At 35.7% G+C, this 11037-nt stretch overlaps 3 protein-coding genes and 1 pseudogene across 3 annotated transcripts; 1 reads left to right on the top strand and 3 right to left on the bottom strand.

Annotated features, from left to right (window-relative positions):
* Positions 1 to 1808: 1808 nt before the first annotated feature.
* On the bottom strand, positions 1809 to 2837 carry LOC145014478 (uncharacterized; annotated as a pseudogene).
* Positions 2838 to 3130: 293 nt separating this feature from the next.
* On the bottom strand, positions 3131 to 4198 carry LOC145016009 (uncharacterized). The gene is made up of 4 exons (XM_078974454.1): positions 3968 to 4198; positions 3553 to 3844; positions 3313 to 3483; positions 3131 to 3192 (listed from the first exon to the last, which is right to left on the bottom strand). Exons 1-4 carry the CDS (start codon positions 4196 to 4198, stop codon positions 3131 to 3133), a joined length of 756 nt encoding a protein of 251 aa, XP_078830580.1.
* A 1748-nt stretch (positions 4199 to 5946) lies between these two features.
* On the top strand, positions 5947 to 8337 carry LOC145014657 (exocyst complex component EXO70B1-like). Its single transcript, XM_078973091.1, has one exon. The coding sequence runs from the start codon at positions 6215 to 6217 to the stop codon at positions 8102 to 8104; it is 1890 nt and encodes a 629-aa protein (XP_078829217.1). The 5' UTR covers positions 5947 to 6214; the 3' UTR covers positions 8105 to 8337.
* On the bottom strand, positions 8315 to 9701 carry LOC145014660 (GDSL esterase/lipase At2g30310-like). The gene is made up of 3 exons (XM_078973093.1): positions 8936 to 9701; positions 8610 to 8871; positions 8315 to 8537 (listed from the first exon to the last, which is right to left on the bottom strand). The coding sequence occupies exons 1-3, from the start codon at positions 9548 to 9550 to the stop codon at positions 8350 to 8352; spliced, it is 1065 nt and encodes a 354-aa protein (XP_078829219.1). The 5' UTR covers positions 9551 to 9701; the 3' UTR covers positions 8315 to 8349.
* Between the last annotated feature and the right edge of the window lie 1336 nt (positions 9702 to 11037).

The following is an 11037-nucleotide window of genomic DNA, read 5'->3' as shown; positions in this document are numbered from 1 at the left end:
TAAGTTACGCGGGGCGTAACCGCGTCCTCAGCCCCCATTTTCTTCCTTTTAGCTTCTAAGCCCGGTTTCCGCTTCAGTCTTTTCTCTTGTGCTTTATTGACAACAAATAGCTGCAAAACATAATTCAAAGCATTATGAGTACTCTTTAGTTCTAAAATATAATAAATAAGGCCAAAATATTAAGATAAAGTGCATAAAAATATATATAAAAATACACATATCACTGTCCAAGAACATTAATGTCGTTGTTAGACCCCGTTGCTCCGAAAAAGGCATGCCATATCCACAAATATTGAGAAGCAACAACTTTTAGACGATAATTGGTTCACCTATATCTCCTCGAGTGAACTGACCACGCCATGCATTTGGACATTTTCCGCATGCAAGATGCGTACAATCTAGACTGCCAAGCATACCCGAAAATCCATGCCGCTCTTCATGAGCCAAATATAATCTCTCAATATCACGTTGAGTAGGTTTGTGCAAATATTGTTCGTGAAAAACCTCATACACACATGCAGAAAACCAATCTACATATTCAACTGCAGTCCTCTCGGATACTGTCAAAGTATTCGTCAGATGCATCAAATGTTATACCGTATCCCAAATACCTAAGAGAAACTACACATTTTTGTATACTACTAAAACCCATTCTTCCTCTAGCGTCAGGTTTTTGTTTAAAAAAAAGCATAACGAGATTCTAAAGCATTACTAATACGTAAAAATATAGTCTTATTTAGAGGAAACAACATTCAAAAGAGTCATCATTATAAAGACAATTATCGGTAAAGTAATCGGGTACCAATAAGTAGTGTGCGACTTGGTGATCACGATTGACGACCACCCTTGTACGAGCAACATTCAAACTTTATTCGTCGTGAATGTGTTGCACAACGTTGAAGAATGTCTCGAAAAATTCTACGTCGTCATCCGAGTCAAAAGTTTGTAAGAATTTCATATGTTATGTGGAATCCATTTGCATGTGTTTTGTGGTTTTAGAGAATGAAAGAATGAATATGTAAGTTTCGGTGAAAAATATAAGGTTTATTTATGTATATTGATTTGAGTTTTGAAAAAAAAAGACAAATGACCGTTCAACGGTCAATAAACCATTCACCAATCACCGGTTCTGTCTTAACTCATTGTTGGGAATACGAACAACAACGACCACGCCCGACCACGAAATGTCGGGGTGGTGTGCATGGATTTTTCTCGTGGCCACATGGACCACGGATGCTCACGTTGAGAGTATACCAATTGGTCTGACAACTTTCACATTGTGGTATTTGGAGTGGTATTTTAAGAAAAATAAAATACCAAGACTAACACCCTGCTCCCGAGTTCATTAAAGGAAATAAGAGAAAAGAAAGGAAGAACAATGAGAGAAAAGAAAAGAAAGGGAACGGAAAGGATAAAGTATTTCGTGCTCCCGAGTTCGAAAGAAAGTATTCATTTTAGGTGCTCCCGAGTTGAAAGGAAATGAAAAGAAAATAAAAAAAAAAGACAATTATACCCTTCATGTTATTGAGTAAATATTTTAAGTGTTTACAACCCCACATCCCTTCTACCCCCCTCCCCCCCTCCCCCCCCAAAAAAAAAAAAAAAAAAAACCAACTCCCCCCACCTCCCCGTCTACTTAAAACATTAACAAAACAATTTTAAAAAAAAAGGAAAACCGCATGTTATTCAAAACCGCATGTTATTAAATTGTTTTCAAGATGCAAAACAAAAACCACAAACAAATTAAAAAAAAAAAACCAAAATCATAAACCCATAAGATCGATCCAGTAACAATCACCCAAGGTTATTCAATCACGTGCACCCATCATATCTTTGAGGACACCCATTTGTATCTGAAGGGGACAACTGAACAATGTCCTAGCTTTTGCTTGATTTGCTGCCAAAAAATTTAGAGCCCTCGGTAATTCATGGGGTTCCAAACCCACCAACTCCAATTCTCTATAAATTTCGTCCCCTGTATACTCCCGAGGATAAGCTCTATCAAATATTACATTACCCTCCCTGATAGCACCAGCCACATTATCAACCGATTTCATTATCCTTGAGTTAAAATCTTTTTTTTTCTGCTTATTCAAATTTCCTCTTTTTACTCTTACACTTCTTTTCACCTGAAGACTGCCCTTGTGAAAACGGAGTTGGAATAACACCCTGAATGTCATCATCAAGATCAACATATTCGTTCTCCAAATGAATTTCATTGTTAGCTAACAAGTCATCAACTTCTTTAATTGTTTCAACTTGAACTTTTTCATTTTTATTTAATCGGTCATTTCTTTCTTTCGTTGTTTCAACATGTACACCAGATGCCATATCCTTTGCAAATAATACCAACATATCGTCGAAGTTTGCAATCTTTTTTGTCCTTAACGACGCAACCTCGGGTTTTGACTGTTTAACAACACAAAAATAATTAATATTGCAAACGATAACATAAAATATTTTAAAAATAACATAGACATAAAAGGAACACTTACATTTATTAAATTATCTCATACTTTTTCCTCCGCTTCTATTACTTGAGTAGACGAATTCCAAGAGAACCCGCTCAATGAAATTCCCCTAAACAAATCTTACCATTACGAAAATGTTTTTTTTAAGGTTTTGTAGCGATTCTTCAAATGACTTTTGGTAATATCCATTTGATGCTCTATGTTCAACTCCTCAACCATTTGAGCATATGCAGTTGGTGTGAAACTACCATTCACCCTAATACCTATCTCTTGTTGTCTAATCATCGCTTTGATGTACGCATAATCCATTTTATCTGACCGTTTAACTTGTTTCTTTTCACTACCACTAGCTTCCTGTTTGCTCATGATGACTTTGCACATAGGAATAAAAAATAACGAATCATACATTGTTAGACCATAATACGAAGCATAATACTAATGAAAAATATGAAGGGTAAATCACATAATTAATCTAAAAAACCAATCCTCAATACAATGTGAAATTGAAAACAAAATGTATCAATATAGAACTAGTTTTACATATTAATTTAATTGTTTGAATGTGCCAAATAATTTGCCCACATTTCATTTGCAATTGAATTCCTTAGTTGATCTGCCCTACTATTATCCTCATATGTTTCTGTTGAATTACGACGATCTTACTCTTGTGGTCCGTTTAAGATCTCCTGCCTCACCTCATCTTCAAGATTTATGTTGTGGTCTTCATATAATAAAAAATTGTGCAGAATACAACATGCAAAAAATATGGCAGATTGTGTTTCATAAGAGTAAAATGGTTCCGTTGTATTTCGAATGATAGGAAACCTTTTTTTAAAGACACCAAAAGCTCGCTCAATGGCGTTACGTAAGGAAGCATGACGAAGATTAAACAACTCTTTAGAATTTTGTGGACCATGCATGGAGTATTCTTTTAAATTATATCTAACACCTCTATATGACGCCATTAGTTTATTCATATGAGACAAACTCCCATCTACTAAACAATATCTACCTATAAAGAGCTTAATCAATATTACTGAAAAATATTAGATATTAAAATTACATTGGTTTAATAAAATACCTGATGGAATTAGTAGTTTATCATCTCTAGTAAATGCGTTCTTTATTATTCTCGAGTCTAATGCAGTACTCTCCCAACCCGTTAACACATACGTAAACTTCAAATCAAATGTACAAGCATCTAATACATTTATTGTCGGGTATCCTTTACGACCACGGTATCTAGGGGCATCTCTATTCCGCACATGGACACGAACATGTGTTCCATCTATTGCCCCTATACAATCCTTGAAAAAAGGATAAAATCTCCTACGTTCTTGAATTTCTCTCGGGACAACATCACCTGTAGGTTGCTGAATATAAAGACCTTCTATTGTTATAATCGATTGTAATACTTTATGGAAGCACCTACTTGTTGTTGATCTAGAGCGACGATACATCCACGAGGTAAACTAAGTTCGCAAATCATTACTTACAATATGCAAAAATCTAGCAACATGTTCCTCAACAGACATGCGCTGCGGTCGTCGTAGACCACCTACAGTTTGTAAGATTTCACATAATCTCCTAACAACATTTTCACTCATACGAATAAGGTCACGATATTGACCACCTTCTAAAAGATTGTGTAGCAACTCTTCCCGTACAGATTGTCTTTCTAAAATAACTTTTCTAGTGGGTAACCTAACCCGCTTTTTGTTGGCCATATTACATTGTGTAATAAAAATCAACAACAAGCAAATCAAGTTAACGACTTGCAATTGTCGTGCTCTTAAAGCACGAGCAGGGTTGAGTACCAGAGTATCCACAAGGACTATATATGAACTATTCCCTTTTTCTGATACATGATCAAATAGTTTGAGTTAAATTTAAACAACATTGATAAACAACAATATTTACTTTTTTTTTATAAGGACTATATATGAACTATATACATTTGTTAATTATAATGTATGATTCTATTTAGTTATTAAAGAAACAAATTTGATTCTATTTAGTACTGTGATGGAACTTTTATCGTATAAATAAACAACTACCCACATCACCTTAAACTAAGTATTTAGGTTAAGAACATCTTCATAGATTAAGATCGGTTGTCTTTTTATACTTTTAATAAATAAATAAATAAAACATTTGTAAGCATAAGTAACATACATGTGGTTTAGCATGGCAACTCCGGTTATTTAATCTTCCACTAAAACAACTACATTATCTCTTTAATAGTTAACTCTAATTTTTAGAACTTTATATATAAATATAATAAATAAATATATATGTAAGACTAGAAACACTTACTTCATGTGAATTTTGTGCATCTTTGCATATAAATTTTGTATATGAAAGAATCCATAAATCTAGATCACATTCTTCTTGTCTATTTGAAATCAAAATACCAAAAAATAAAATTAAATCCGATTATACATCTACAACAAACAATAAGTACTTAAGCATGTAAAAAAAACAAAAATTAATATTGAATTTAAGACTCATTTGTTAACAATATGTGTGTGTTTTTGTTTTTTGATACAATAATTGAACTTTTTGAAAAACCAACTTATAGTTTTTTAATTGTTTAAGTAGCTGAATAAAAAGGGTATATGGGAAAACCACAAAAAGGAAAAACAACTGTTATCTTTCTTTTTACACAACTGTTATCTTTCTTTCTATATATTTCTGCCCATTTATTGATATCTATTTAGTACTGTGAGCAGAAAGGAAAAACAAATTTGCCGGTATAGTCATTTGCTGATATCTATTTCCAATTTTACCCTTTTTACTTGAAATATAAAAACAGTTGTTGTTTATAAGAAGAAATTACGTACAAAAGAAACTAGGTACAAAAGAATAACCAAAAACAAAAGACAGGGAAGAGGATCAAGAACATAATATCTCAAAAAAAAAAACTAGTTTGAAGCTGTTTTTTTATCTCCAAATAGAAGAATAACAAAAAAAAAATAGCATAAGAATAAGAAGAAATTGTGCGTATCAGAGGAAAGACGACGAAGAAGGTAGAATAGAAGACAGAAAACATATCATTTTATCATCAGGTTAAGGGTATTTTCGTCATAAGGTAACTTTTTATTTTCTATGCATTTCTTTCTCTCCAATTCCTCCCGATTTGGGAGGAAAGTTTGGAATGGTACAATTCCTCAAAAATTCATTCTCTTCTTCTCTTCTCTTCTAAAAAAAACTAAGGAGCAACCAAACTTCTCTATTTTCCTTCCAAATCCTCTCAATTCCATTCTCTTTCTTTCGTTAAGTTATTATACTCAGGAGCGGGGTTAAAAATATGTGATCAATACAAGTTTAAAATCATGTAATTACTTTCCTTTTTAAAAGAGAAATTGATATGGAAGAGACAAGAATAATATGAAAAGGACAATAATTATATAATTTTAATCATTGAAATATTTGATAATTATAAAAAACGAGATCACAATGCAACATACAGTATTTTGATTAAAGAATTGTCAATTGGGCGAGTGACTGAGTGAGTGGTCTTCTTCCTCCCCTCTTCCCCTTTCAAACCCTCATCGCCTTTGTTTACTATTTTATTTCTTTCACAGAATCCGCGTATTCCATGAACTTTCTCGTGATCCCATCCATCTCTATTCAATTCTGCAACCACAAAGCATCTTAATCTCCCACTTGCGCACTCTCAAACCCTAGATTTTATAACCATCCAGGATTTTGATTCCTATTTTTCATAACCAACTCCAATAATGGCTGAAAATGGCGAAGAGAAGCTCATTGCCGTTGCCCGTCACATTGCTAAAACTCTAGGCCACACAGACAATGCCATGACTGATGACATACTCCAAATCTTCTCTAACTTCGATGGAAGATTACGCGAGAAGCTCAATGAAAACTTAAACGATGGAGACGATTCACGAAACGGTGTAGCTGCGCTTGATCAAACCCTTAAATCTCTCGATCGTCAGATCTCTAGATACGTCACGGTTGACCACCCGATTTGGTCAGATTCCGCCGACGCGTCCACTTTTCTTGACGCTGTCGATGAACTCGTTGCCGCGATCCGGGAGTGGACGCCGATGGCAGCTGATAAAGCAGTCACGGCGTGCCTTGACCGAGCCGAGGATCTACTCCAACAGTGTATGTTTCGGCTTGAGGAGGAGTTTAAGCTGCTAATGGAACGCGGCAGCGCTGATCCCTTCGAGAATACAGACGGAGGTGGCGGTGCTTATGTAGATTCTGATGATGAAGAAGACAATGATGAATACGATGAAGCAGAGATTCCGGTCGCGCATCCGGTTTCGGACTACAACATCATAATCGACGCTCTCCCATCCGGTGCGATCAACGATTTACACGAGATCTCGAAAAGAATGGTCGGTGCGGGGTATGGAAAGGAGTGCTCGCTCGCTTACAGCTCGTGCCGGAGGGATTTTTTAGAAGAAAGCCTCTCGAGATTAGGTTTTTCAGGGTTGCAAAAATCAAATGCAGCTCTTGAAGATGATGATAACGAAGTCGAAATCGACAAGTGGATCAAAGCAATCAACATGGCTGTTCGAGTGTTTTACCCTAGCGAACGCCGCCTCTGCGACCGTGTTTTTGGGTACTCCTCCTCCACCGCTGCTGCAGCTGATCTATCTTTCATGGAGGCGTGTAGAATTTCCTCTATGGAGCTCCTTAGTTTTGCCAATGGAATCGCAATGGGTAGCAGAGCACCGGATAGACTGTTCAAAATTCTTGACGTTTATGAAGCCGTGAAGGATTTAATGCCTGAATTCGAGGTACTATTTGCTGATCAATACTGTCTGTTCATTAGAAACGAAGCTATAGGAGTTTGGAAAAGATTAGGGGAGTCAATCAGAGGAATTTTCATGGAATTAGAGAATTTAATCCGCCGTGATCCAGCCAAAGCTGCTGTTCCTGGTGGAGGTCTTCATCCCATAACCCGTTATGTCATGAATTACCTCCGAGCTGCATGTTCTAGACCAACCCTAGAACAAGTTTTTGATGAAAACGTTGTTCCTCCAGTGGGTATCGATAGATCATTCTCACCATCTTCTCCGTTAGCAGTACAAATCGCCTGGATAATGGAAGTTCTAGAAAGCAATATAGAGGCAAAGTCTAAAATCTACAGAGACCCTGCTTTATCATCTGTTTTCATGATGAACAATGGAAGGTATATTGTCAAAAAGGTCAAAGATGATGAACTGGGTTCACTTCTAGGAGATGATTGGATCCGAAAACACGCAGGAAAAGTGCGACAATATCATGTGAATTACCAAAGAAATTCATGGAATAAGATACTCAACACTTTGAAACTGGACAACAATAACTTATCTCCCAATGTTGCTTCCAAGTCCTTCAAAGAGAAACTTAAGCTATTTAACTCTCATTTCGAGGAGATTTGTAGAACTCAATCAACATGGGCTATATTTGATGAACAGTTAAAAGAGGAGTTGAAGCTTTCAGTAAATGGAGCTTTACTCCCTGCTTATAAAACTTTTCTTGCCAGGTTTCTTAATATTCAAGATATTGCAAAATATGCAGAGAAACATGTCAAGTTCAATGTTGAAGACGTTGAAGATCGAATCAATGGTTTGTTTCAAGGAACTGCTGTATCTGGAAGTGGTCGGAAATGATAATCCCACAAGTAAGCTAAGCCAAGCCACTCTTGTTTTTTATTTTTATTTTTTTTTGTTTCAGTTTTGTATCATACTGTCTTATGTATGCATAATGCTCTAGCATAGTGTATGTTTTATGCCATGTAACATTCGTTAAATTTTGGCCATTTGTATGCGGTTAATCTCAGATCCATCGATGCCCAAATATTTTAACTGTTAATGGAAAGCTAAAATAGAATTGTTTCTGTGTATTTATTTTCATTCTACAACTTTTCAAGGATTTGTTTCTTGATGCATTCAGTAACATAGCCATAAGCTTTTTCACTAGGATGAATACTATCAAAAAACAAATATTCAGAAGAGTTTTGACATAGTGGCGTCACTGGGGTGCATATAGGCCCCGCCTCCACCAACCCTGTCCCACAGCATCCAATCATCGTTTCACGAAAACCTAAAACATATAGCAGCTATTAATAATGAATCTAAGCTAAAATCATGGCAGCAAAGCCAATTATAAACATACCGTATTTTTCAGGATTATTAATAATATCCATCAGTGGGTTGTATACATCTGCATATACGATTCTACTTCCTTTAAGAGACGTCTGTATACGAGGCAAGAATTGTAGAAGCTTCTTGTTATAGGCTTGAGCTTCCACATTCTGTTCCTCAACACATGTTCTTCCAAATCGTCTGTGAAACTTGGATGTGATTTGAATCGGTAGACAACCAATAGGAGGAAGCCCGGTTATTACCAGTGTACGACTACCGAGTTTGTAAAGCTCCTGCGAAAAGTTCATTCGAATTATCAAATATATTCATACATACCTTAATGAACATAATCAATACCTTAATGAAGTTATGGAGCATTTGTATGATGAATTCTTGGTAATTATTGATGTCGAATACGGTTCTTCTTGTTGGAATGTCATAGAAGTTGAAAATAAAGTCATTGGTGCCTGCGCTAACACTCACCAAAGCATGGTTTATGATTCTCTCTGCTTCTTCTTTTCCGAATATCTTGTTGAGCATCTGTGTGTAGTTCTTGAAATAAATGAGTTGTTGAGACAGTGGTAAAACTCGAGTGATGTCGGCGGTGAGGTTATCGTATCCGGTTCCAGCTGAAGCAAAACAGACACCTGTACGCAGTTCATTGGCGGGGATATCTGGCTGTAGGAAGGGTGGAATTGTCTGTTTTACCCCTAGGAGAGACGCCAACAAGTCGACAGCTAGCTTCCCGTTTGAAAATCTGCCTGTGGGGGTACGACCCGGGAAGTCTTTTCCGTAAGGGTAATGGTTGGCTTTGATAGGGGTAGTTATGTAATTGTTGTTGCCTGTGTCGACCGTTGAATCACCAAATATGAGAATAGCGGGAAACTTTTTGTGGGGTGAGATTGATGGAACGTGCAATAGTAATATCAGGAAGAAAAAACGGAGATGAAGAAGCATTGTGAAACATTTCATTTCATTTCTTAAAATGAAACAGGAGAAGGTTATTTATATATAATAAATATAATATATATTGATTATGACGTTATAAAAGTTTTGTTGGAGTAGAAGTAAAACAGTTAAGAACCTAAAAGTAAAGATTATTGACTTGCACCATGAGCAGTAGAAGATGTACCTTGCTTTGCTTTGGGTTTTCTCCCAAGAAAAGAAAAGCTTGGTCTTTAGGAAGGAACTGTTGAATGATATTGTGAAACCTTAAAGAAAGAAAGAGGAAAGTAAGGTAGGGTAGCTTTAATGGCTTGTAACCTCATGCAATGGGACTTGTACCACATGGACATGGGCTCTGCAACATATCTGACCTGATCTGCTCTTGTGAACGCTGCAAAGTCGCAACTGCCATGTGATTGCCTCTCATTTGAGCCATCGTTCACGATTAACATTTAATTTGTCACAGAGTGGTGGTGTGCTTACTGCAATTTTTTTGTTGGTCTAAAATAGAACCAATAAAAAATCTTCACGTTCATGGAGGTGATCAATGCCATTCATTATGCGGATGTATCCATTAACCTTTGTATAATGTATATGGAATATAGTATATTTTACCATTTTTTATTTTTTTTTATTTTGGGGTTAATCTAAATTACTTACAGGGAAGGGAACCGGTTCAAATGGAGACCACAAAAATATGTGAAAACTAATCATTCACAACTAAGTGATGTGAATATGATAATAGTTGATATTCATCATTTACATAAAAATCATCATATATAAACATACAAATATCAATCGATTTCTTGTTGTATATCATGGTCACGGTTTTCATTTGAATCAGACATTAATCCAGTATTTGGTTTGGTTTAATGATTAATGGTTGTGTACTAGTTTTTGGAAAGTTTTGTATGTTGGTTGTCATTTCCCAGCATCATTAGTTTACTTTAGATGTTAGGTGTCTACACACATGCAGCTTTATATAAAATGAAAATGGCATCACGTAAATACGGAAAACCAACTCATGTGGGTGTACAGAATCTAATACAAATAGGGAGAATGACAACGTGAATTAAATATAAGATAATATGAATTCAAGGGATGTATCCTAAAATAAATAGTAAATCATAAAATGTAGAATTCTATAATCATATCATCATATCATGAATTCATCATGAAAGTGTTACCTGACAGACTCGCTATCTCAGGTCAGGTGGCCATATGGAAAAGTTGAAGGCCAGACTATAAAGACCAATGAGTAATGACACAGGCTGGTAACATTATAAAGTATAAATCCACATACATGAGAATCGATGCAATGAACTCATATAAAATTGGAAACATAATTTAAAAAAATATATATATACATGGAAATAAAGTGGTGCAGAAACCAGACCATTTTTGGCTACTATGCATAAACCAGTTGTGGGTTAAACCGGTTTATGGCCCTGTTACAGATCAGACTGAAATCGGATTGGAAAAATGTAGATTAAAAAACCATTGCTTTCTGATTT

The sequence above is a fragment of the Lactuca saligna genome, chromosome 9 (genome assembly GCF_052625555.1).
Source record: "Lactuca saligna cultivar CGN05327 chromosome 9, ASM5262555v1, whole genome shotgun sequence".
NCBI lineage: Eukaryota > Viridiplantae > Streptophyta > Magnoliopsida > Asterales > Asteraceae > Lactuca > Lactuca saligna.
Note: the sequence above shows the minus strand (reverse complement) of the source record. Positions and strands in the feature narration are given on the sequence as shown.